The 27662-nt window shown below is 46.0% G+C and overlaps 1 protein-coding gene across 1 annotated transcript in view; it reads right to left on the reverse strand.

Moving 5' to 3' along the window:
• Positions 1–3881: 3881 nt before the first annotated feature.
• The window catches only part of TMEM260 (transmembrane protein 260), a 38952-nt gene continuing 15171 nt past the window's right edge, over positions 3882–27662 (reverse strand). Inside the window, exons 4-16 of the mRNA XM_051622041.1 lie at positions 21629–21806; positions 18977–19090; positions 16475–16654; positions 13871–13911; positions 13415–13498; positions 12942–13059; positions 12074–12246; positions 10796–10967; positions 9221–9369; positions 8146–8322; positions 7527–7580; positions 7010–7100; positions 3882–5918 (exon numbers count right to left, since the gene is read on the reverse strand). Of these exons, the coding sequence (XP_051478001.1) occupies positions 5646–5918; positions 7010–7100; positions 7527–7580; positions 8146–8322; positions 9221–9369; positions 10796–10967; positions 12074–12246; positions 12942–13059; positions 13415–13498; positions 13871–13911; positions 16475–16654; positions 18977–19090; positions 21629–21806 (1804 nt within the window). The 3' untranslated portion in view covers positions 3882–5645. The remainder of the gene's footprint in view (positions 5919–7009; positions 7101–7526; positions 7581–8145; positions 8323–9220; positions 9370–10795; positions 10968–12073; positions 12247–12941; positions 13060–13414; positions 13499–13870; positions 13912–16474; positions 16655–18976; positions 19091–21628; positions 21807–27662) is intronic.

The raw sequence follows: 27662 nt of genomic DNA on the forward strand, positions 1-27662 counted from the left end.
GGCTGTCAATCACAGCACGTCATCTCCAACCAGCCCTCCACTAGCTTGAATTCCCCCAGCTCTCCTCATCTGAATAAAGTTATTCCAGTTTATACTCATTCCTTGTTTTCCCTTTGGAACAAGCCTTTACTGAAATGTCAGGTTTGAATATAACAGGAGTGTCAATAAACACCAAGGGAGAAATAATAATATTCTGTTAAAAATGGCAACAATTTGGACATGCAAGTACTTCTGGCCAGAAGCAGGCAGCAGATCCTCCCTGGGAGGCTTTACAAGTTCTTCACATGCCATTTTTTAAAGTGGCTTTGCTGCCAAATCAAAAGCCATTTCAAAAAAGGTCCCCAAACCCACCCAAAACTATGCTCCTCCGTCATGTTGTGGGTCTTTTTTTCCCTGAAGTTCAGCAAGCTGCTTCTTGATCTGAGCAACAGTGGCTTGTTGTAACTCTGAAATACCCCAAAGCACCCAAATGCTTCCATAGCAGGGACAACACATGGAGGATGTGGTTTCACCAGTGCTCTCCATCCTCACTGTGCGGCTCTCCATGGCCACAAAGCAATGGCATGAGCACTCTCTCTGGCTTCATTGGACAGATCCAAACCAAACAGCCCTTTGGTGGGTACTGACAAGGATGTCTTCATTGCCTACCACCAGTGGTGCAGGAGCTGTAGCTGTCGGTTTGCTCACATTGAGCTGTGCCAAGTTCCCAGCCCTGGAAGTCCCTGGAAATGTGACTCCAGCTCCAGCATGGGTGCACTTTGCCAGGTTACACACATTGGCACCCCAGTGAGTGAAGCTACCCTTGATATCACAGAATCACAGAATCCTAGGGCTTGGAAGGGACCTCAAAAGATCATCCAGTCCAACCCCCCTGCCAGAGCAGGGTCACCCAGAGCACATCACACAGGAACGTGTCCAGGTGGGTTTTGAATGTCTCCAGAGAAGGAGACTCCACAACCTCTCTGGGCAGCCTGTTCCAGTGCTCTGTCAAACGGGCACCGTGTTTCATAAGTCCACCAAATGCAGAAGCTGGAGAAGACATCAATAGGATTTTGTCCTCTAAACCCCCCAGCTCTATGTTTCCGAGGCTGAGGTGGCTCACAATGTTGTTTCCTATCATCTAAAATGCTTTCATGACCTGGAAAAAGTAATTCCTTTAAAATAAACAAGGGGGGACACGGGGAGAGAGGACAGTAAGTACGTTAAATTGACGCAGTTTACCAAAATCAACATTAAAAGACAATTCACATGAGAACATCCAAGTGCCTCCACACTGACCTATTTCCTGCCTATAAATCCCATCACCAAACCCAGAGATGACTTGAGGGCAGCCAGAACTGTCCCTGGGCATAAGGAAACCTCAGCACCACTCTGCTCAACCTGTAAACTGTGGAGTACAAGGGTGCCACCTTACAGATCATCTCCCAGGAAGCCTGTGAGCAGGTTTTGGTAAGGCACGTATACACGTGGAGGACACGTGGAATACAACTATGTTTCAGGATGGATCACCCCGTGGTGCATCTGGCTCCATGACTCTCTTTTAAAGAGCAAAGTTGCCAACACCATGAAGGACAAACCCAACCGTTTAGCAGTTGCTTCTTTTTAATATTTTTTATCATTATTATTTATTTATTTTTAAAAATATTACATGGAATCCCATCAGGATTTGGGGGTTTTGTTTTAATGGCAAGGCAAGAATTTGCTGCTCCTCCCCGTGGCGAAGTTACTTTCAAGTCAGTGAAAGTTCTTGGCCCGGGATGAAAAGTCTTTGCCAATTAGCGCTCAACAACTTCAATTCATCCCTCCTGGTTCAAGATGAGTAGGAACCTAATAAGGCTGCGATAAAAGGGCAAAAGGCACCGAGTACCCAAAGGGGATTAATGGGCTCTTCCATTTATTTGTCTTCCTAACAGCTGAACTGTTACAAGTATTGACGGTCTTCAAAACGGCCGGGCGCCGGGGTCTCCAATGGCCATCTCCAGCTCCCCAGCCCCAAGGGGTGAGGCCATCCCAAAAACCCACAAAGCCCCGGGGATCAGGTAATGAAACTCCAGCTTTCCCCCCTCCACCCTTCTCCCTTCTTTCAGATGTATTTACTGGCAGCTGACAAGGGGCAAATTCAGCTGGAATTGTGTAGTCAAGGCCCTGTCAAGCCTTCAGAGGCACCCTTATGTCGAATCACCTTCCTGACTGGCATGTCGCTGAAAAGCCCTCGGCGCTGGTCCTTAACAGCTCCCGACAGCACAAAGGACACTCCAGACAGATGCCTACATGGCATCCTGCAGCATTTTAAAAGAGAATTAGTGGTTTTAATTATGGTCGTCGTATGAAAGGAAACCATGCAAGCTCGGCAGGAGACCTTTGATCAAACCCTTTCGCTAGCACAATGCCTCGGAACTGTGACTATTCCTAGCAAGGGGCCTTTTCTCACTGAATGACTCACCAGTGATCTTTGAATGCAGACAAGTTCCTCGCCCTCCCTCTTCATTAGTGAGCATTTCTATACAGGCCCTATATAGTGCGCCGAGTCCCCCCAGCTATACAATGGGGGGGGAAAAGAAAGAATCCCTACAGATTCTGGCCCCTACTTAGGAAGTGCTGAAGGACTCTGAGTGACTTTATTCATTAAAACAGGTTGCTATTAATTAACTGTCATAATAAAATAAAGAACTATTATTTGCATTTCTTAGCGCGCTCCCTTTAGTAATATGTATAAAAGATGCTTGTAACAAAAATGAATTTATAAGGGAGGAAAAAACCCTCAGAAGTCTTGCTCCCCCCCCCCCTTTTTTTCTTTTTTTTAAGGTCTAGGCAGCAGGAGCCTGACTAATTATTAGGACCAGTTTTGCAAGAGAACAAATAGAGGTAAAACACAAATATGAAAGTGATTAGGGAAGTGCAAAATCCTGTTTACTTGGCAACCGATTCATGCAACTGAGACTAACGAAGAGCAAATCAGCTTTGCTTGTTTGATAAACTTAAGGGTGCCACCTAAGAGGAGCTGATAAAAATTAAACTTCTGCCAGCATCCCTCAGCACTGCCTTGGAGCCAACGGGCAGGCAACTGCCTCGTCTGTGAGCACCAGCAAAATCTCATTTGCACAGATACAGGGGGAGGAATTTTGTATCTTCTGTCTCTGTTGAACATCTTCACCTTTGCCACGGGTGGTACCTTGGAGCTCAGCACCCCTCACAGACACCCGTACCACACCTGCACACTCCAGACACAGAGCGCATGAACACCAACCAGAGTTGCAACCAGTTCTGCTTTGCTCCCTAAAAAGACCTCATGCTTCCACTGCTTTTCACACCCGGGAAGGTTTTTGCTGGTGGGAAAGTTCTCCTGATAGTTTGCATCACTGCTTATTACATTATAAAATGATAGGTTACTCGAGGCAGGCTGGGGGCTGGGATACCTTTGTCCAGCTCCTCTTTTCTCCCAAGTAGATAGTGGAATCCACAAAAGCTTCCAATTATTTCAAGACTATGCAGCTAAGGAGGGGCATCTAATCAAGATAAAGAAAACCCTCAGCTCACTATATTTGCTTGAATGGATTTCCAATAATGCAGGTAACAAAAGCATTGAAAAAATGGATTCCTCATGCTTTTCTGCTAGGCTGAAGGACTGATTTTGAGAAGGGAGAAGAAAGCCAGCCCTGAGAAAGCTGCCCAGAGGAATGTATGATATTCCCCTGCTCTGTACAAACACTTCTGCAGGGACTGAGGGAAAGGAAGAGATTTAAGTGAGGCACAGTCGACCTGAAATGTAGCCAATTACAACACAAAGAGTTAAAATGACACCCCTGAACCTCTCCTCTTCCTTCTCTCTCCTCTGCTTTGTCATTTCGCAACCCAGAAGCCACAAAGCAGAGCTCATCAAGTTTGAAATAAGTTTAGTTTTATTCCTTTTTATTGCTCATCTCTGTTTATATGGGAATTGTTTCTAGAAGTAACGAGGGGAATTGCCACAGGAATCATACAACACAAATAAGTCAGAAAAAGAGGGAGAGAAATAATGTTTTTTTGCAACCAGAGTTAGAGATTCCTAGATGGCAGCTTGATTTTTATACGGGCAGCATTCAATGAAAGTCACCTTGGGAAAATTTAGCACTGGGAGAGAAACAACCAAAAAGGATTTTATACTTTTAAAGGGATCTATTAGGATTAGCAGCCACACGAGTTTCAATCTGCACCTGCCTGCACCTCGAGCCCCAGACCAAGAGAACATCCACATGCAACACCCCCAGCTCCTGCACACATCCTGATCTGCTCCTCCAAGCCTCTAGGAAGCTTCCAGAGGTGCCACTTGATAACATGATCTTTACAGAAGTTACTGATTTCTTCTCTGAAAATTTTACTAGTCCAAATTAAATCCTGGACTGGCAGCTGTTTCTCTTGTCTAAAAACACTGGGCTGAGATCTCACAGAACCACAGAACAAAATATGAACACTTTAACAAGTACAACTTCCCACTAACAATACAAGAGTTTTGGGTCTATCTTAAGCACTTGAAGGACATGCCTACAGACAACACTTTGAAAGACATGCTGTCCTATGTCAGTTTTTTGGAAAACACATATCTGAGCTCTTGTTAACTGAGTTGCTTGGCCTTGGAGGCAGGCTGAAAAGCAGGATGGATCCACAGTCTATTCTTTTGGTTAAGGCTCTCGACATCTCTAACATTGCAGTTCTGGCACCCCCAGCACGTGCAAGTATGTGGCACAGAAGAAGACCATTATGGGCTCACATGGAAGGAGGACACAGCACAGATGCCATGAGGCATGGGGACAGCGATGTCACAGAGGATCTGCTCCTGTGTCCCCATGCAGGGTCTCAGCACCACAGTCCCTCTGCCCCAGTGGAGACAGCACAGGAGATGCCACACTGCTGCCTACACTCACAGTGCTCTGCAATGGAAAATATACAAGTTGCTTGCTCACTATTGGAAAACTAGTACAATAAAGTCTACCCCAGCATAAAATCCCAATGTAAAGAAAATAACCATCCCAGCAAAGCAAGGAAGGCAGGAAGAGTTGGCTTGGTGGTCTCTACCCTCCCACACCAGAAGGACACATTGTCTGCAGCACCTCAGGCACAGGCACAGCCAAGGAGCAGTAAGCAACCAGGCTCCTGCAAAGGACACTGTCCCACATGCTTGTCCTGATGGAAACCTACCCAACCTTGCTGCCCTGTGACCATAAAAACACACAGACACAACACGGCTAAAGAAACATGGCTGTGGAAAGCCTCTTGGTTCAGGAAGAGAAGTCACACTGAAAGGCTAAATACATTTTTTCCATCTATAAAGGATGCTACCCTCATAAAAAAAATAATTCAAAAGATCTTCCCAGTGCATCCAATTCAGAGGTTTCATTTAAAACTCTCTTTTTGGAAAACCAGGAATTTTATTTAGTGATGAGATTTCCCCACACACCCCCCCATGCATGAAACAACACAAACAGTTCATTTGGCACCAACAGCCAAAACCCAACTAATGGTACATTCCATGGAGGGAATCACCCTTGATTTCCTCTCCACTGCCATTTCTATTGCTTGTTAAAACCACCCTCACGTCATCAAGGACTAATTCAGATTTGAAGACTTCGAAATTTCAGCACTTCAGCAGGTGGGTGGAGGACCAGGCGCTACCCAGGCCTCCGTCTCAGACCTTCTTTCATTTTCCTCAGTCCCTGCAGCTCTTTCTTCAGGTGCTCCACAGCCTGCAGAATATCCTGCTTCTGGGGATCATCCTCTGCTTTCTCAGAGTACAGAAGGAAATGTTTCACCGTGTCAGAGAGCAAGGCCTCGGGATCCGCATCCACCCCGTGGAGACGCAACATCCTCTCGCAGGCGATGGCGTAGTTTTTGTGCCAGTTCACTGGGTGATTGGGATGAGAGTTGACAATTTCTTTGTAAGACTGTTAAAAGGGGGGAAAAAAAAAAAAGGGGGGGTGAGGGGTGAGGGGAGGGACACAAATTAATTGAACGAAGGAGACCAACAGCTCTTCACAGTGCTTCAAAACTGTAAAGGAACAGACGCTGTTTATTAGATGTCCAAGCCCAGAGCTGGAGTATTTCTGTAACACACTCTGTGTTTGATGTGCAATCGTGTGAATCAGAAATCCAAGGGGGGGCTGAAACGTTTCCCTTCCTACAGCAGCTGTTTGTTTACAAACGTTGCAGATGATGGTGCTAGCCCCACCACACATTAGGCACCTCCCCAAGAGAGGTGTTACACCGGGCTGGGGAAAAAAAGAGCTTTAACTGCTGTGCCTGGCAAGAGATTTACTCAGTATTTCAGGAGATCAGGATGTCTTTCGTAGGACTTGAGCAGTCTGTTAACTGGAGAGGGAATATTCATAAGCTCAACAGCAGGCACGTGCCCAAGAACTCTGCAGAACAGCAAAAATCACAGCAAAATGGGCAGGAGTTGAAAGGAAACTATTTGTTGACTCTTTGCTGGGGTGTGAAACTCTTCCTCTCTGCTGACACACACTGATCATTTTGTGCATCTGCTGGCATCTCAGGCAGCCCAGTATTCCCAGAGATAGCTACACCCACTTATGGGTGTTATTCCTTGGTGTGAAATGCAGCAGAATTAATTTGCAGTGAGAAGACTGTCAGATTTTGCACTTGCTGGCTCAGATGTATGACTGTGTAATGACAGAGAGGACAAGGGCAGAGAGGGGACTTCAGGACAAGAAAGCTCTTGGCAATCTCTGGGTTGGAAGCTCAGCACAGACACCATAATTACTGCAGAAGTAGACTGGCAACTGGTTAGATTTTGGCATCCTCTGTGACCGAGGGGGCAAGCAGGAATGGATAAAATCCCTGAACTAATCTCTTTGAATTTGCTGTGCTCCCGGTTTGGATGAACGAAGGAGGATGCACATTACAGGATTGCCAACATGTATGGGAATGCCTTATTTCTATGGAATCAGGAAATTTAAAGAAAGAAGAAAATTATGGAGACTGCAGGGATCATTCCTAACTAAAATATATGACTTACAGTGTAGGCAAAGGTGTAAAGTTGGGATTTCATTTCTGGAGTCACACTGGCAGTTTCTGCAAGGTCAAATACAAAGAAAGCTGTTTTCATCCTAGAAAAAGAAGAAAAACTTCCATGTAATAACTGCTTAACATACCCAGCTCCCATCACATGGTTATACACATCTTCAACTCGTCCATGCAGCTTTTCCATTGTGTGGGACAGCACACCAGCTTCTCCATTTATGTGGTCAGGGCCACAAATTTCTCCCCATGATGTGTTTTCTCACCCTATGTCCAAACCATTCTCTGCTCCTTTAAGCAGAACCTTTTGGTGAACAAACCCACCACTTTCCTGAAGGATCTGCCAGCAGTCATGCACCCTTCATCTCATTCTGTCAACCTGTTCCTTGCAAAGCTTGGCACCTTTAGATCCAACAAGGCCACGCACCACTAAGCTGCCTGCTCTTGGTGTGTATTCCCACACCAGTGAGCTGGCACTGCCCACCAGCTGTTGGAAGGGAGCAAAGGAGCATCACCTGGCTTGCCACATCTCCTCGTTGGCGACAGCTTCCCAGGAAGAGGGCTTGAAACTAAATGGGAAGGAGAATAAAATTCAGCCATTGGATCCACATCATTGTGTTTCACCTATTGCACAATCAACCCTTCTAACCCAGGCAGATACAAACCTCCCAGGCAGAAGGAAACCCATTATGAAGGCTAAGGCTCTGACAGCAGGGAATTCATCTTGTCCTCAGTCAGTCATAAAACTTTATTCCTCTCTGTCCATAGAAGGAGACCCTGGTACATCAGGTGTTTCACAGCACCTGAGCTATCCTCAAAGTGAGAGATGATTTTTACCATCCATCACAGTTCAGCCTACAACATTTATAGCTTTGGATGTCCCAAGTCCTCAAAGTTATTTGACTCCTGATCAAGGTTTAAGATCGAAATTGGACCTGACATTTGACTGGGAACATCCCCTCTATTTTTAAACCTAATAAAAATACCACATGCAGATTTATTATATATTCCAAACCACAAAATATTATGATTATTGCTTGTGTTTCATTTCTGTAGTACTGCCATGGACGTGGTTATGCTGCTGGCAGAAGAATGATGAGCAGGAAGCAGCAGAGTCGTGCCCCTGTCTTGTACCTGCCATAGTCCTCAGTCCAGTTATAGAGATTTCTTGTAAGACGAATCCACTCTGCTGGGTCAAAGACCACATCAGAAGGCACCAACTTTTCACACGTCCCCCACGGCCAGAGCGAATAGCCCCTTCTCCAGGTTGAGTCCCCTTCATGAAGACCTATGCAGACAAACACCTCCTTACTGTCAAAAAAAGAAAGAAAACCAGAGAGAGCAATGGTGAAGCCATGCCAGGGACCCTGGGCCACCCCTCATGCCTGAGCAGGCCACACACACCACACCAGTGCAGCAGGCAGGTCTTCAGCTGCACCACATTTTCTTTTCACCCGGCTAAGACCAGGTCACATCAGAAAGGGCATGTCTCTGGGTCAGTCTGCAAAGCAGCTCTGCAGCTGCCACTGAATAACCCCATCTGGCACAGCACGTCTTGGGCAGCCAGGACAGCAGACACTTCCTCTCCCCAATGCTGGACCTCAAAAACCTGCCAGAAGCTGTCAGAGAAGCCCATTTCCTCCCCATGGCACCTGGCAATGCTTCTTCTGCCTCCCTGCCCTCGCACCGCTCACCCTGGCTAGTCTAAATGCAGATGCTGTTCTTATTCATGTGAGTATCTAATCCTTTCTCCACTCTTCCTAAGCTATTTTTATATGACGATTATTCCTGGAATACATTCATTCTTTGCTAATCATTTAGCCACAACATTCACGAAGGAGAAGCAGCAGCAATTTGCTCTCCCACTATCATCATTTGAGTACACAGGAAGGTTCCTTTCTTTGTGATGAACTGTATCAACAACAAAAATAATCAGCAAATACTCTCTGCCCATCACCTTCTTATTTATCCTTCCTAAAACCCGAACCAACCTCAAAACAACAAGCAACATTATATCCAGATGGAGTTACTTCTGCATCAATATTTGCTTTAATTGCAAAAATAATCTCGCCACCAGGGAAGGAATTCAGAGGAGAAAATTGGTCTTTCGGATGCAGTACCAAGCTGTTCCATAAACAATCTCAGGAACAAAAAAATAAAAAGGTGGAAGAATTTCAGGGAAGCTGTTACATATGAAAGACATGCTTACTGTTTATTTACTTTGAGGAAATGATGGAGATTAAAAGCAAGTGTCCCATCAGGTAATACTCCTTCCACGGGGTTCCACCGGCTCCCAGGAAAATGAACATCAGGTAAATGTTTTGCCAGCTTGGGTAAATACCATCCATAAGTCATCATCTGTCACCAAAAACAGAAGGCAAATGAAAGCAAGAAACAAAATTTTCGTCCATTTTACATCCAGAAGCTGCAGGAAATGGTTTCTGCAAAAGGAATGACTCAATTTGCTCTGTCAGGGCACCTCCCATTTCAGCAACTGCCTGGGACCACAGCATGAGACCAGGTCACCAGTGGTTTCTGGTCTGAGGCAAGTGGTCCTCTCTGCTAAGGGGCCAAAAGAAACAAAACAGCTACTGGTGGTGAGAGACAGGACATAGTTTTCGTTTGGTTAAATACAGAATCACAGAATCATTTTAGTTGGAAAGACCTTTAAGATAATCACATCCAACCATTGACCCAGAACTGCCAAGGCCACCATTAAATCATGTCCCTCAGCATCACACCTACATGGCTTTTAGAAACCTTCAGGGATGGGGACTCCACCACTGCCCTGGGCAGCCTGGGCCAGGGCCTAAAAATCCTTTGATATGAGGTTTTGGGTTTCTCAACAAGTCACAAACCCTTGCTGCAAAGCCAAGTGCAAGGACTGATGTGGCAGGAGAAGTGGTGGCGTCCCCTTCTGTAATGGGGGATTTTTCTTCTTCCATTTCTCAGGAAAAAAGGAAAGAGTGCAAACATCACCCAGGACACACAGCACCTGTTTTAATGTAAGAAACCAGAGGCAGAAATCTGTAAAACCACTTTTGAGGGACCAAGATGAAATGGCCTCAAGTTGTGCCAGGGGAGGTTTAGATTGGATCTTGGGAACAATTTCTTCCCCACAGGGCTGTCAGGCCCTGGCCCAGGCTGCCCAGGGCAGGGCTGGAGTCCCCATCCCTGGAGGGATTTCAAAGCCCTGTAGATGTGGTGCTGAGGGACATGGGGCAGTGGTGGCCTTGGCAGGGCTGGGTTAATGGTTGGACTTGATGATCTTGAAGGTCTTTTCCAACCAAAATGATTTTGCAATTCTAAGATAACGGGATGCAAGGAATAAGCATCCATGTGATAAAGTACTTGGGAGAAGCCCCACAGTCTCATTGCCCACAGGGCACCTGCTGATCTGCCACCCTCCACTCTGCTCCCAGCAGCCTTCTGCTGCCCCAGCATCTGTATTTTGGGGCAACCACAGAAAACATCAGGGACAATGCTTCTTCAGTGAGGCAAACATCAGCCCTGTGCCACATCTGGCTATCTGCCATAATGAAGAACTTGGAGTTCCCCTTCTCTCTACCTACTATTGCCTCCTTGTTGGATTTTTGGGCTTGGATGGGGCTTGCACACCATGTTCCACCCCAGAGGCACCCACAACACTTCTAAAAAGATTCAATTTTATTTCTGCGTCATGAGTTGTATTTGAGCAAAGAGAGCCCCCCCTCAAGAAGAGAAAGGAAATCAAGAACTTTTACATCTGTTTGTTGTCTCTTCTAATATTACTTTCTCAACCTACCTCCTGGTCCACTAAGGTGATATCAGGTCTCATGCCTTCGCAATAATGAACATAACGAAGAGCGTTCCCAGGTAAGTCTCCTCTCAGCAAGATCACTGCCCCTGGTGGCATAGAGGACAGCAGATTCCTTGCAAACTTATCAACAACATAGTTGTTGCTCTGGTCACAAGCACTTAAGAGAACAGATAAAAAACCAGCATCTTAAAAGCAGGCATTTGCATGGCTTTGCACATCTTCAGGACAATTGTATGCAATAGGCATGGAGAGGTGAAGTCCTTCACCCTAGTCAGATCTTGCTGAAAAGCATCATCTCCATTTACAGAGAAACCCAGGCACAGAAATGAAGCATTTGGACTCTAGTCCCCCAGAAACCTGCACCAGAGGCACAAGCCACTATAGTTTTGCCAAAATACGTGCTCCTTGAATGCCTTCACTGTAATGCTGATGTTTCCTTGGGCTAAACCTACAGACTTACTAGTTGGAGCTGGAAGTGCCAGTAGAATGATGGCTCTGTAAAGCATTTGAAACCCTCCCCATCCTTTTAATTAAGCACTAAAAGCCAAGTTATTGTAGCATCAGGCAAAAGTGGATTTACAATAGCTGTGGTTAGAACCTTTTTGTTACACCATCATGCGCTGTACACACTCCAGGTACAGACTCAAGAAGAGGACACCCCATGACAAGGCTCAGGACATGAGCTCTGACTGGCTCACCTACAGAGCAGCCTTTGGGAAAAGTTGTGTGCAAAGACAGGATTCCCAAGTATGAAGTTCTGCAAGTTCTACACGTCACCAGTTGGTCAACCTCCACCTGAGCATCCCTACTACTACACTGAGTCCCACCCAAGCCACTGCTGAGTCTTTGGTGTGGTTATGGGGTAAGGAAGACCTACACTACAGATGTGACTCTTCAAAAAGTAAAATAAAATAAGAAAAAAGACCCAGGGCATAAGGTTTCCCAAAGCAACGGAAGGAAGTGACTGTCCAGGTCAAATGAATTCTGCAAATGATATTAGCAAATAAAGCACAGATTTTTGAGTTTATTTCATTAGAAATTTATGCATTTACTTCCTTGAACCTACACAACACCTCCCTTAACAGCCTGGAGTTGGTGCCTGGTGATTTTTAGGGAGATCAGACAAGGGAGTCCCCCAAGCTGTGGCCATCAAGCTTAGGGGGGATGCGAAAAGCACCTTTCCCACCTCCAGACAAGGAAACCCAAGGAGCAGGGCAGGGTGAAGGGTTTACAGCAGCACCCCGACCAGATAGGGTTTATTACCTATAATTTGCCCAGACTTGAGAAGCAACAAGCATGAGGGCAGAAAGCTGCTCCAGCCACAGCAGCACCCGGCTGCCCTCCAGCACGGCGCTTCCGAGAGAGGCAAGAGCGGCCAGTCCCAGCCCGGCCAGCACGGCCACCACCGCGTTGCTCTGCAGCCAGAATCGCTCCACCTAGGACACAAAACCCCACAGAACCTCCTTCTGTTTCCCCAGGTATCAGAAAACGGAATAAGGAGCTGTATTATTGCACCTTCAAGACAATAGAATCAATCGCAGAATCACTCGGGTTGGAAAAGTCCTTTAAGGTCACCAAGTCCAACCATTATATACACATCAAGAAGGACGGAGAGTTCTGGAGAAACTAGAAAGATGATTTGAGGGCTGGAGCAGCTCTGCTCTAGAGACAGGCTGAAAGAGTTGTGGTTGTTCAGCCTGGAGAAGAGAAGGCTCCAGGGAGACCTTAGAGCACCTTCCAGCACCTGAAGGGGCTCCAGGAAAGCTGGGGAGGGGCTTTGGACAAGGGCTTGTAGTGAGAGGGTGAGGAGTAATGGCTTAAAACTGGAAGAGGGGAGATTTAGGTTGGACATTAGGAAGAAATTCTTTCCTGTGAGGGTGGTGAGACCCTGGCCCAGGTTGCCCAGAGAAGCTGTGGCTGCCCCATCCCTGGCAGTGTTGACGGGCAGGTTGGATGGGGCTTGGAGCAATCTGGGCTGGTGGGAGGTGTCCCTGCCCATGGCAGGGGGTTTGGATCTAGATGATCTTTGAGGTCCTTTCCAACCCAAACCAGCGTGGGATTCTATGATGACATATTTGAAGGCTTCTTCCAAAAATCAACACGTCAGGGGAATTTTTGGAGTGTAACTTACCACACCCAGAAAGAGAGGTTTTGTAATATCCAAATTTGCTCTCCAAGCAAAGAAAAGGGAATAAAGACAGAGCATGCCAGTGAAGAGCCAGATCACAGGTGACTTCTGCTGCTTTGTCCTATAAAAAAATAAAGAAGCACTCTATGACATGATGAAAAGGGAGACAAAAGCTGTATGTGCTTGAAAACAACTCTCTCTCTGCATACCTAAATGCACTTAATACAAGGATGAGGCTTTCTTTGCTTTTGCAATTTATGAAACTTCTGCTTTCAAAAGCACTAAACCGTCAGGATCTCAAGATTCCTAAGCTTGCCATCTCCCAAGCCACAGGGCTTTCAGGAACAGGGATATTTTGCTCTTAATTTGTAGATGACCACAGCCAATTGCTGATTTTTTTTTTTGCACCAGCAAGGAGAAGGCAAAGAAAGCCAGTATGAAAGGGCCATTAGAGCAAATACTGGTCTCCAACTTACGGCAGCATCGCGCTCACACAGGCCACAAGTGCCAGGGCAAGGACAGGAAGGGAGAGCTCCGACTTCATCTGTGCCAGCTGAAAACTGAAAGAAATCAGTGCATGGATGTGCCATCCCCAAATCACCCCTTGCACTCAATTACAGTGGCACAAGAAGGAGGGAATAAGCACCACATAACATGTTCCCGTTCTCCTGTGAAGTCTACCGGGAATGGGAACAAGGTCAGTTTACAAGTCAAGATCTGGAATGAAAAATCACTGGGGAAGGGGATCCAGCACTTCTTCTTCAACGAGGAAGACAGACAGACATGCAAGGCTGTCCCTGCACTGGACACACATGCCCCCAGCTCTGCCCCAAGCCAAAGAAAAGCAGGACAGGAGCCACTTTGGCCCAAATAACAGCAGCAGCAGCAACAGGTTTCTCTCCACTAAAAGGCACGATCAAGATTTTACTCACATCAGCATCTCTCTCATAGTGGATCCTGTCTCAGACTTGGCCTAGATAAAAAGAAAAGAACCCGTGAGAAACCCACACACTGGCTGCTCTATCCCTGGGGCAAGAAAAAGTCTCTTCATTTTTTGTTTGCCCTGAGAACACAGGACTCCTCAAAAATCCTTCAGGTGGTACCTCAAGGTGATCACAGGGAACAGGAACTGCTTAAACAATGAAAAGACAGCAAACTCTGCTCGGACCTTCATTTTCTCCTACATCCTTGTTTCACACTATGCCTCTGCAGGGTTTACCATCTGGATAAGCATTTTTTCAAGAGCACATCATATGGTTTAGGTAAGAGCTCCACTATATCATAGAGTCACAGAATCACTTAGGTTGGAAAAGACCTTTAAGATCACCAAGTCCAACCCTTAACCCAGCCCTGCCAAGGCCACCACTGCCCCATATCCTTCAGCACCACATCTACAGGGCTTTGAAATCCCTCCAGGGATGGGGACTCCACCCCTGCCCTGGGCAGCCTGGACCAGGGCCTGACAACCCTTTTGGGGAAGAAACTGTTCCCAAGATCCAATCTAAACCTCCCCTGGCACAACCTGAAGCCATTGCCTCTCATTGTTTATCTGCATAGTACAATTATTTTCTGGGACATCTCCCCACAGCCTGAGACAAGCAGGTAGGACTCGATTCCTGTTTGCCCACCAGACTTCCTCTGGTCCCCTCTACTCTGATGGGGGCAGAGCTGTATGATATTTATAGGAAATATATGAGGATTTTTATGGCAGACACTTGCAATTCATGGCACAAGTCTGGGAAAGAAGATGTTTGGTGGAGGTGAGGAATTACCTTCATAGGTGCTTGTTGGAAAAGTGGTGGCTACCAAATAAAAGATAAGGTAAATTGATCCAGGAGGTCTAGAATGAATATTTAACCCCAAGAAAAATGGAATAGTTAATTGCATTCAAGGTGAGTTAAAAAACAGAAGTGCTAGAGGACAGAGAACCAGTCCACAGCTCCTGAAGCCCCACTGCTACATCTCTGCTTCTTGCAAAGCCCCACCTGACAGCTGCTGGCCCCAGACACATCCCTGCCAGATCCTTGGCTTATATATAGAACCCTCTCCTTAGTCTTTTCACTGTTTTGTTGGTTGGTTGGTTTTGACTCTGTCTGCCCTTAAAACAGAGCCACAGGAAGCAAGGACTGTCCATCCAGGCAGGGCTCTGGCACTTGCCCAACTGGCGTCGGGACCAAATACTTGGATTTTGCAGAATTTATTGCTCCTGCTTCTGACAAGTTCATCAGAAATGTGATTTGTGGTGCAGGATTACATGCTGAACATCCCTAAGCCTCCTGAACATCCACTTGAATTCATCACACTTGATGGAGAAAGGAGTGATGGAGAATGGAGTGAAGGGATTTGTGTCCCCTGGTACTGCTCTGCTGAGCAGAGTATCATTCTCAGGAGATGGCTGGGAATAGGACAACCAGGGAAATCTCAGCCCTTCAGAGAGTGAATCTTATTGCTGTAGGAGTTTTGGAAAGATTAAGTGGCAGCACCAGGAACCATCAAGTCTGTCGCCTCACATCCTACAGCCACCCATCTCTCCAGGAAGGCTGTAATGGAACGGCAATGGTGCTTGCACCAGGGACCTCAATTTCATAGAATCCCAGACTGGTTTGGGTTGGAAGGGACCTTAAAGATCACCTAGTTCCAACCCTCCTGCACGGGCAGGGACACCTCCCACTAGATCAGGTTGCTAAAGGCCACAACCAAACTGGCCTTGAACACCTCCAAGGAGGGGGCATCTACAGCCTCCCTGGGCAACCTGTTCCAGCATCTCAAATTTCTGAGGCCATGGGGTGTCAAGACACCAAGAAGGGACCCAATATGTAAACCACCCCTTTTTCCCAGTGTGGTGTGATTTCCCAGCCCTCTGCATTGAAACCTCTGAAGTGGGAAGGGCAGGAGGGGAGCTGGGCACTTGCCTTCCTTGGGTGGTCAGAGCCACACACCTAAGCTGGGGCTGGAGGAGGAAGGTGCAAACCCTACACTCTGCAAGCAACCACACAACTCCTCCCTCTCTTGGCAAGAGCACAGACCTGTCAATAACCCAGATCAGAGGTTTCTGAGACCCCCCAACCCTCCCATTCATTTCAATTCAATATTAGAAGTTATTTAAGAGGAGTATTTTTTAAAGATACAGAAATGAAAACTGCTTGAGAATTCTTTAAATAGCTGAGCTTGAAATTAAAAAAAACCACAAGAAACAAATAAATTATTTGTCTTAAAACAAGAAAAACACAAAATTGATGCCACCATCAGCCCAGTTTGCTCTTTGGACTTTTACAAATACAAGATACCTGCACAGCTCCCAGTAAATAACATGGCTCACTCCAGAAAGGCAAAGAGAATTATTTCCTTATTTTCCCAGCCATGTGACCCATTCCCAGAAGACCTGACTCCTCAGAAGGTCAACATCAGAAATCATTTTGGAAAAAAAGAAAACATTTCCAATGTCTTCCCGTGCAAGCCATGGATGGTCACAAATAGAAAGGTCCTGCAACAGCTTAAGTTAAGAGAGAGTAGTTTAGAAAACGACCCTTATTTACCAGATTGAATGTCCCATATTCTTCCCTGAGAAAGTGGGTCAAAAATCCTTGAAAAGTCGTCTGGTCTCCCCATGTCCAACGGGCTTGATTGAGGTAGGATGAAGCCGGCAGATAGAGATAAGGCAGCAAACCAGCCAAGAAGCATAAACCCAACTTCAGCAAATGGCCTAGGGACAATTCCTGCACCAAAATATGTCATATTGCATAACAATGTTTATTTGAGTTTAATCACGCTGGAACTTCGAGAACAGATAAAGCAAAAAAACACACATCAAATATATTTACACAGAGCTGATCTCTCAATTTATAGTAAGTCCCTCCAAAACGCGATGTTAAACCCAACGATTTTGTGGATTACCAGGAAACTGCATCAAACTGATCTCCTTTGCATGGCAGGGTGAAATTTAAGTGAAGCAAATAATATTAGCTAGGACTCATGAGTATCATACTCATTGCATCTTTCACATTTAAATCATGGCATGACATGCATAGATGGCTGAAGCACTGCAAGGCTGAGATAACCCACTTTGCAGCGATTAAGAGTTGGCTGGTGTTCCATCTGGCAAGAAAATAAATAAATAAATAAATAAATAAATAAATAAATAAATAAATAAAGGGAAATGCTGCTCTAGTACAACTGCACACATCACTCACCACCATCAGGAGTCAGTTTTGCCATTTCCTTCATCGTGATTACCCTGGCTAAATTGGATAGGCCAACTTTTGGGGTGGGATTTTTCAAGACTGCCTAAGGGGTCAGGAAGAACAAGACTTTCAAAGGGACTTCTGTGCCTAACTCCTTTAAGTGCTTTGGAAAATCCCACCCCAGAATATTGCACGCTTGCTTTATCATCAGCCACTGCCCTGTCAATCAAGGCACTTCTTCAGGAGCTGGGGTTATGGGGAGGAGGCACCATTCAGAGTGATCATCTACAGAGCAGAAAAAGTAGCTTGATAATGGTGGTGGCCACAGTTCCTTCAGAAGAAAGCTGGCTCTTTTTTTCTGAAAAAGGCACTGTTTTCCATCAAATGCCCTTCTTATTAGGTGGTTTTCTGCAGCAGGCACTACTGGGATCTCTAAAGTACTTCCCAGGAATATTATATTGGCTCAGAATTGTCCTGGCTGGAAATCATAGAAGTCTCTCTGGACTTCCCTGGGTAAAAACACAAGCTGTTTAAAGAACACAAAGATACTACAGGAGTGAGTCTTCATTGTGCTGAAGGCAATACGTAGTCAGAAAGGGGTTCGCTGGAAGCACCAAAGAGATTTTGGATCAAGGTTGTCTGAGTTGTGTCTTATCTCTCATGCCTTCCCTGTGAGCTTAGATATAGCCAGAACCACGCCTGATTTAACACGTCGAGGGTGGAAAAATACAGCAGAACCTGCCCAACTGTCACCTTCAGGGGGACAAAAGAGGGGGAGGAAGCAGATGGAGGTTTCTCTGGGCCACTTGCAAAGTGATCAGAGCATCTGTTTTCTGGGCAAAGCAGAGTTTCTACAACACTTGGCATCCAGCCTGATGCACTGACTCACAGAAGATCACCTATAGAAGACAACAGCATGGCAGGGCCCCTGAAGATCACCTGGGAGCCTCATCTAGATGGATGCAAGTGACCTTCCTAAGCCAGGTATGCAAAAAGGTGTTTTCACTTTCTCACACAACTAGTAAGCTTAATAAAAGAGGTGTAGAAGGAGGGACATCTTGAGAATGAGATCTCAGGTAGAAGATGAAAGAGATGTATTTGACCAAATCAGAGGCTTGCCATTTCACTGAAGGTCAGCCTTCCTTTGGTCTTCTCCAGCTGGCACAAAGTGCTTTTCACCTGAAAGTTAATCTCTTGTAGGACTCATGTCTTGGCTGCATCAGAGCTGAAGGCATGTCCCAAGGAGATGCTGAAGAGGACTTCCCCCTAGAAACAAGCCTCTGCACCCTTCTTGCCATGCTGCTTATTCCAGCTCCACCTTCAACCATCAACGGCAGCTGCAAGATGCTCTGCAACAAGTGGAAATGGCTTTGTGTGTTACCACTGGGAAAACAACACACAGAAATTCATCTCCAGATAAGCTGATGGCAGAAGAAAGCCAGGGCCATCAGCCAGGAGAAGCAGCACCTGTGACTTCTCACCAACAAACACTGATCTCCTTTCCGGTTGGGTAGGTCATTGAACATGCTCTTATTTCCTGCACACTGAGCAGTTTTTAACTATTAGTATGAGCCTCCTGGTAGCTCACAGGGCATTTGCAAGCAGCTGGGACAGAGCCTTCCTTTTCCAGAAGACAGGAGCAGGTCACAGACTTGTTGGTGTGAACAAAGCCTCCAAATCATCATCGGTGGCTCTGGTGTCAGACTGATGGACTCTAATTTCAGTGGTTGATGACCAACTAGTTCAGATAAACCATTGACAGTCCCTCTTTGTACATCAACACAGAAGTGGCACAAGTGCTTGGAAAGAAGAATTACTGCCCACAAAACCAGAGTTCTGGGTCAGCAAAATACCCACCATCTTCCTGAAAAGCCGGGCGAGAACCCAAGGCACAACACAGGCAATATAAAGCACGATCGTGTGCTGGTTGCACAAACTGAGGCCACAGCAAAAGGCACCAAGTTTAGAGATCTGAAAGGGAAAAGAAAAAATAACAAACACGTTCACAAGCACTCTTCACAGTTTGCAAAAACATCCAGAGACCAAAAGAACTTCTGTGCAGCCCAAGGGACTCTTAGAGAAAGGCAAATACATCGGTGAGCGCTGGCCAGTTGTAATGCGGACCACACAGGCTACTTTTTTTACTATTTACAGGGAGATTTTACTTGTTTAACAGAAAACATTCTTTAAAAAGTGTCCAGCTACGTCTCCATGTATGCAGAAATCCCACGGAGCACCATCACATCATAATGATGTGATGGGGTCCAGTTCCTCGACCTCTGCTGCACAGGGAGACCACCCAGCCGTCAGCTCCGAACGATGCAACGTTTTCAGAAGCCATACCCTAAAATAATGCCCTTATATACAGAGACTTCATTTGAGATAAACAGGAATCATTTCTTCCTCTTCTTCAGGCACAAAGGGCTAAAGTCAGGGCTACACAAACTTCAGAGTGGTGGCTGAGTCCCCTTTGTTGACTGGGGGAGGACAAGGCTACAAGAGAAACTCTGTATGGAAACCCTGGGTCAGCGCACCATTGGACACTGCTCCTCTTTTGAATTTGTCTCCTCCTCCTCCCATCACTGGCCACTTGGTCCATGTTACAACCTGAAGTCAAGCCCCTCTGGTGGGCAAAAAGCCACCAGACTCCCACAAATGTTGTTGGACAGGAGCTGAGAACCCATCCTCACCTCCCTAGCCATCCCCAAGGAGAGGAGCTCTTCCATCTAACATTACAGCATCACCCCTTATTTCAGTCACTGGTGAGGATGGTGTGTGAGGTACAAACACTTGCCTTGGCATGGGATCACCTGGTAATTTTTAATTGACTGCCCAGCACTCGGTGTTGAACATTGCCATGCCATGGAAACACCTGGAATAACTTCTGAAATCTTCAGAGCTGCCCTATGGGACTCAGGACAACCTCAGCAATTTTTCAAGTACATTGATGAACTCCAAGCACACCCTTGAAGATGTTTGCATGACCATCTGGTTTATGAAAAGCTCTGTAAGCTTGCTGTTGACAGCCTGGCTTCTTTAGGGCATGGGATGCCAGACACCCAAAAAACACTAAAACAAGCTCCTTCACTGCCTGTGAAAATCACATCTGAAAATTCTGTTGGAAATGGGGCACGTGAAATGTGGAAGGAGGCTGGAAAATGCCCAACCCCATCTTCACTGAGTTCAGGTTGGGATCCTGGGACAGCAGCCATCAAAAAGGAAAGAAGTAAAGTCCAGTGGTGAAACAAGGTCTCTATAACCACTGATAAAACATGTTATTTGAGAACTCCTGAAGCTGAGTAAACTACCACTGCAGACTCCTGAAATTCTAGCCTAGCTCGACAAAAATCCTTTTATTCACACAATTTGCAGGAGTCACAGCAGGCAAGTCTGTGAGAGGAGAGATCAGATGTTCAGGCAAATAGAAGCAGGAAGAACAAGACTGCTGAGTAAATATATCATTTGGCTGCCTAGTCTGTTTATAAAGTAGAGAATCTGGCATGAAATTTCAAGTCTCTGTCTTTAACAATGGCATTATTTTAGGGGCACATTTAATTTCAAAAGAATAACTGATTGAAAACATGGTTGTTTTTTTCTCAGTAGAAACCTGGGGTTCTGACCAGGTAAAATTTTCTGTAAAATGTATCTATTTACCCCAAGGAAAAATATCAATTCTGAAAATCAAAACTTGAACACCCAGGACCTAGTTGGAGTCTCTGATGTGTGAAACCAAACTTTGCACTAAAATATTTAGATGAAAATTATTTTGCTTCTCTTGTTTCCACCCTGTGTGTATAAAAACAACCAAGCCCAAACCCGTCCAACAGGTCCCAGCTCCACCCTTAAGCAAAGTGGAGAGGTGTGTCAACGTTTGGCAATTTTGAACATCCAGGTAGGTTAGGGATGGACACTACCCAGACTAGGTGCTGAACCAAGTCCCAAATTTTACCTTCTTTCTTCAAACTCCTTTCCTCTTTCCTCAAAATGCCCAGGGAAGCTGTGGCTGCCCCATCCCTGGCAGTGTTGAAGGGCAGGTTGGATGGGGCTTGGAGCAACCTGGGCTGGTGGGAGGTGTCCCTGCCCATTGCAGGGGGGTTGGAACTAGATGATCTACAAGGTCCCATCCAACCCAAACCATTCTATGAAACAAAACTAAATGAACACTAATGGGTTGCCCAGGGAGGTTGTTGATGCCCCATCCCTGGAGGTTTTTCAGGCCAGGTTGGACAAGGTTTTGTGCAGCCTGGTCTAGTGGTTCCCTGCTCATGGCAGGGGGGTTGGAGCTTGATGATCTTTAAGGTCCCTTCCAACCTTAATGATTCTATGTGGTAGGATTCCCTGCTCATGGCAGGGGGGTTGGAACTAGATGATCTTTAGGGTCCTGTCCAACCTTAATGATTCTATGATTCTAAACGAACAGGAAATTAAACAGACCCGTGATAACTAACTGAAAAAAAAAAAAAGAGAAAAAAAAAAAAAGACTTATTCACTTTGCTTGAGACGTTTTACCTCGGATCTCTCCTTTGCAGTGGATGCCTCCTCAAAATGCACGGTGAGAGCCATCAGCAGCCCCACAAACAGATTGTTTAAGCTAAAAACCTCCGCCGTGATGGACCATTGCCACGTTAGACGAGAGAATGAAAACACCCCCGCAGCAAGGATTCCTCCAGCATATGAGCCAGAAAGCCTGCAAACACAGATAACATGAAATCTCCTTTTCCAACAACAAAAAAAAACCCCTACTTTATTGTGCTTTAAAAAAAAATATATTTAAAAAATCATTTATTTATTTATTTTTAAACATCCTGTAGCAGCAGCAGTGATGAGTGCCACCCAGCACCCTGCCAAAATATTATATGGTTAATGTCTGCCTAATAATTCCTTTTGGAAAGGGTGGCCAAGGAGGGGGAGCAGGTGTCTGGTTTGCAAGGCACCCAACACCCAAGAGTCGGCTGCTCCTCGCTAAGCGCTGTGAAAACTTCCAGTCTTGAATGTGGTTCAGAAACCCTGAGGAAGGGTGGCCCAGTGGGTCGTGGGATGTCAAGCCAGGGAGTCAATCCTCTAACAGGATGATGGTCTCTGCTGGAGGAGATGCCAGCAAGGGCGCAGCCGTCCCTTCATCGAGGCGCGGAATAAAGAGGGGATCAGAGCTATTCCTGACGGGCAGCAGCAGCAGAGCTGTGCTGGGGGGGTGTTTAGTGTCTTGGGGGTGGGTGAGGATTGTGATGCCCCCTGGTCCTGGCAAGGAGAGGTGGCTGCCAGGGTCGGGAGCAGGGACAATGGGTGTCAGCTCCAGGCAGCGGGAGGGAGCGGAGGAAGCCGGTCAAGTCCCCGCTGCTGGGATGGCTGGGAGCTCCAAAGCTGGGCACCTCTGAGGCTCCCAGCTGGGATTATGCCACATGCTCCCCATGGAGCCCAACTCAGGTGGATGCTGCAGCTGGCACAGGGAGCCCACAAGATCGGATTCAGCCCAGGAAATCTATTATGCCCCTTCTGCAATAGCGGCTCTTCCCACCCCATCCCAACAGGGGCAGCCCTCCCTTCAGGGAGTCATCCTGAAAAGCCACCACACAGGGCACCACAACCAGCCCAATTAAGCCTTGTCCAAAGACAGAAATAGCTGCAGGCACCATCAGAGCCCCTCTCCAGAAATTCACAATCCTGTCACAAGACTAAGCCAGGTCCTACCACAGACTGGGTATTTTTCTAGCCCCGCTCCAGGTGCACACACTTCCCTTTAGTCCTGACATTTCCAACAGGTTTAAACCAAAAAGTATAAGCTAGCCAAATTCTTCATCAAGCCACACATGTAATTTGCTCCTAAATACTGGCCATACCTTCTAGCACAGCTGAAGTCTCCAGGTGGCCTGTTCTGCCCATCAATGGACATCCAGGTCAGACTCACTTATGGGGTTCCTCACAGAACTCCAAGATAAAAGGAGGCCAAGGAAACAAAACCTACAGCTCCCACGGACAGAGATGAGGGAGCTGCTGGCAGAGCACCCTGCAGCAAGGGCTCCACTCCTAGGTCACACTTTTTTTCCACCTTTTCACAACGACCTCAGTACAGCCAACCTCTTTCTGTAGATGTAAAAGAAGGACTTGTGCAGTCAGAATGGGAATTTTTCATCCATTGAAAATTGGCAGCAGTGTTCACAGGGAATATAGGACAGGGTTGAGGGTTCAGGAAGACCGGGTCTCTATTCCTCCTCCTGCCACTGATGGCAGACATCCTGAGTGGTCTGGGACAAGCCACTCTGCTGCTTTTGCCCCACGTATCTACAAAACAGGACTAAGGATTTTTATCTCCTTTGTAAAGCATTTTGAGATCTGCAGGAGTTGGCTGGAGGACAAGAAATAAGGCAGCTCAGTTAATAGTGGGGAAAAAAGAAACCAACTCTTAGGTGTCTGAGGTCAGAGCAAGACAAGCTGAGGGTGACACAGAGCTTCAGCATTAAGACTGTGGAAAAATCAATGGAAGGGGAAAAAAAATATTTGGAAAATTCCCAACTGGCAGCAAGTGGGACACAAGTGTCAGACCAAGCCTGTGTCTTCAGCTTTTGAAGAAAGGTGACATGGAATCTCTTCTGCAGGCAAACTTGGAAGTATCTACTGCTATGCTCACTAATGGATGCCACCATGGTGGACACTTCCAATGTCTAAACTTCACTGGGGTTCATCACAGGTCCAGGTATTTGGTATTAAATTCTCCAAGGCAAGACCTGTCACTCACTGCATTAACGTAACTTTTTAAAGTCACCCCAGTTCCTACAGAAAAGGTGTTCACAGGCATGAATTCCTCCATCAGTTTTCCCACCAAGCCAGCCCAGCAGGCCTGAGTACCACATCCTCCAAGGGAGAGGCGGGACACACATGACCTGTCCAGCAAAGTCCTCAGCCTTAAGGGCTCTGGTTGTGCTCTCCTCCTTCCCCGTCACTAGGAAGATGTGGTATCCCAACAGAAAAGGGAAGATACAATGAATTCTGCAGGAATTGAGTCAAGAGTGGATTCTGCTCCTCAAGAATAATGCCAGGGCAGGACAGCAAGGCCACGTGTACTTCAAAACCAAGAGACCTCCCCAATACACCAACATCCCAAGAAGTTTTGACTAAACCCTTCGATGAGCACAAACTTTTAGATACACAGAAACAACTTGGTAAATCCCTTTGAAATTCTTGAAGGGGAAGAAGGTAAAAAAAGGTAAAACAACCTTCCCAAAAAACCCTTTGTATGAAAAGCAGCATTTTAGGCAAACAGCCCAATCATTTACCAGTTCTCCTTGTCTTTTCCCAGAAAAGACTCGAGGATACCATAGGAATTCAAATAAGATGAAAGAAATCACATCCTCTTGATAAAAAAGTCTCAAACCTGTGATTCAAGTTTTATGAAACGAGGCTTAAGCAAAAGCTACTCAACCCAAAGCTTAAAGACTTAACCCAGTTATGTGGGGCAGGGGACACCTCTGCTCACTGAGCAGTGCAGGGTCAGGATCCAGCACTGAGCACGGCCCATAGATCTGTTTGTTAATAGAACCATCACTACCTTCAGTTTTCCATGAAACCCATGGGAATACCAGGCTGCTGAGCCCACTTTGTGAAAGCAGGCTGCATGCACGGAGAACTGAGCTCCTGAAATTACACCAAGTGCTAAAAAAGCAAATGGAAAGGTCTTGCATTTTTGAAAGACACCAAGAGAGCACCTTTGGGAAATGCAAGGTGGAGACCAAGAGGTTTTTTGCAGGTTCTGTTACCAGCAATGGAAATGGGGGATTTATGACTTTGCTGATTCAGAAGAAAATAGAAGCAGAAGTGATCAGAGCAGGTATCTCCAGAGGAGGATCAAGACCACGTGGCAAACCCTCCCCTCATGTTCAGGAGATCCACCCAATGCAACAGCTCACAGAGCAAAGCAGAACGAGCAGGATAAGCAGAAATTAATCCCATGCAATTGTATCAGCACTTTGCTGGGGCCAAATTAAATCAACCCTGCCTCATGGCTGGGCTAACATGGTTATACTGCTCATTTTGATCAGCATGAGGATCCCCAGGCACCACCACATCCTGTCATCTGGCAGCTTTCTGGACTTTTCCAGCACTGTATCCCTCTTGCTTTAGTGCCAAGATGGCCCCCAAACCAACACACTGTCCAAGGAGGTGACAAAGTATCTTGAGCACGGACGATACAGGTCAGACACCTACAGCACTTTGGACCAAAGAACAATTTCAAGGTGGGAAAGACACTGGTGGGTCTTCAGTCAGGTAGGGCAGAAAGAGATGAAAGAACAGAAAAGGCACAAACATGAGAGCAAAATATAGGAGGGAAGAACTGAAAGAGCAAAGGGATGGGGCAGAGCTCCTGACCCAAGGTGAAGAAGCTTGAAGCAAGAAAGAAAATGAAAAGGAGGACAGTGCAATCTACAACTGAAGCTGCTGTTGGTGACATGTTGCATTCAGAAGCCAGCAGATAACAGCTGCATTACTTAAAGGCAGAAACAACTTTTTTTGTGGGTAAGGCAGAGAATGTTGTAAAGGAAGGTCAGCACAAGAGGTAGAGACTTCCCATCACTGCAGCAACAGCTCAACAACCCAATTACCAATGTTGAGACAGAGAGGGAACAAGGCCAAGAAGCCATTTGTTGGGTGGAAGGTAAGAAGGGGTTTTCCCATGGTATGGAGACACATGCTTCCCCAAAATCAAACACCAGGTCTGACACAAACATTACATTTAACGCCTGCAGTGAAGCTTTGCTGGACAAGAAACAAACACACAGTCTCTGTCAGCCAGCCTGGAGACCCACACTCTTCCATCTGCTACCAGGTGTGCAGGTGCACTGTGGTCAGGAGAAGGAAACAATATGGTTCTGAAAACAACTTGTAGTTGCTTAGCTCTGACTCTCCTTTTGACCACTCACCAGGGCTCCAGAGCAGAGAGTGGCAGAGATTTATCCTCACTTGACTTCTACTCGTGTTTCTTTCTTGGAACACATTTTTCAAACCCAGCTGAGGTGCTATAAAAAAACCCAGCAAAGACCCAAGAGAGCTGGATCCTTAACTCATATGAAAGCAATATCTAGGAGGGCTTTACCCCAGTGCTTCTGGGGAGCAGGGAGAGTAACTACCTCCTCCCCCAAAGCCACTGTTTCCTCCAGTCTTTGGATCCAGTAAGAGAAAGCTCAGATGACTGGTACAAGAGCCAACACTTAAGCCATGGCAATGGCAATAACCATCCAGTGTAGGCATTAAGCTGTCTTGCAGTGACTCTGAAGAAGACAGGCTTTATGGAGAGCAGAAAGTGGACAAAAGCCTGCTATAAGGCTGACCAGTGAGGGGTGGATCCTGGGCTTGGGCGGGACTATCTTTTAGAGAAGAAGGCTGGGTCACCTAGAAGAAAGCATTCAGAGCAGTGACAACCCATCGTTGGAACAGCCTCAGCACACAGAAATCAGCTCATGAAAGAAGGAAAGATTTGCAGCCAACTGAAGAGTGGGAAAGTCTTCATAACTTCTCCCAAGGGTGCAACAGCTCCCACCAACAGGCCCACTTTGAGAAGGATGGAAGCACTGAGCTTGAATAAAAGCTGCCTCCTGGGCTTGTTTATCTTATCCAGAGGAAAAGCCAAGAGAACAGCTTGTGGTTTTGATTTTGCAAAATAACTAGTTTAGGGAAAGATCTCAAAGCACAGGGAGAACTTTTATAAAACCAAACAAGGAGGAAGAAGGTCCCTTCCTATCAGGCAACCAACCTTAATCTTCCCAACACGGGGAGAAACTCCCATCATCTGAAAACACACCCAGGGGAGAGAAACAGTCAGCAAAGGAGAGGTCACACAGTCCTTTGTGAGAAATATTTTCCCATGGCATCCCTAAACATAAAAGCAAAAGACTAAAAAAACAATTAGATGATGATTTTGTTTTCCTCTTCAGGCTCCCAAGTAAAAGAATGTGCAGCTGGGCCTCAGGTCCAAGGACACAGGCGGCAGAAAATTGCTTTAATCAGGAATATTTCAGCTGCAGGCTTTAATTGAGAGGTTGCAGGAACAACTGGGAAAGCTGAAATTAGGTATTTTTATCTGTTTTTGTAATTACAGGTCTTAGCTTCTCATTTGGTGGCAGTTACTAAAACATGTTGGTTTGTGATTGAAAATGTCGCCTCTTCTCTAAGTTGGGTAAAACTTTTTGTTAGTCAAGAGCACAAGGTCACATCTATGGGCACATTAAAAAGAACTCAATCAGCTTTTTTACTTTTTCTTAAGCAAATAATGGCAGACATTTCATATTTAATAATCTGCAAGAAGTTATTAAATGATTGGTATAAAGCTATAGATGAACGAGAACTGGAATGTAATAAAAATGTTTTCATTAAATGCTGGTTTTAAGGCACTGGATTCAAAAAGAAGAAAAGTGAGATAACTGGAGCATTTTCTACTTGAAGCTGATGTATTAAACACTTGAAAAACCTACCTGTACCTCAGGAAATAAGCTGATTATTTCAGCCTTCTGTTCCCTCCAAAACTTCTCGGGTAGCAGATCTCAGCCTGGCATCT

The sequence above is a fragment of the Apus apus genome, chromosome 5 (assembly GCF_020740795.1).
Source record: "Apus apus isolate bApuApu2 chromosome 5, bApuApu2.pri.cur, whole genome shotgun sequence".
NCBI classification, from domain to species: Eukaryota; Metazoa; Chordata; class Aves; order Apodiformes; family Apodidae; genus Apus; species Apus apus.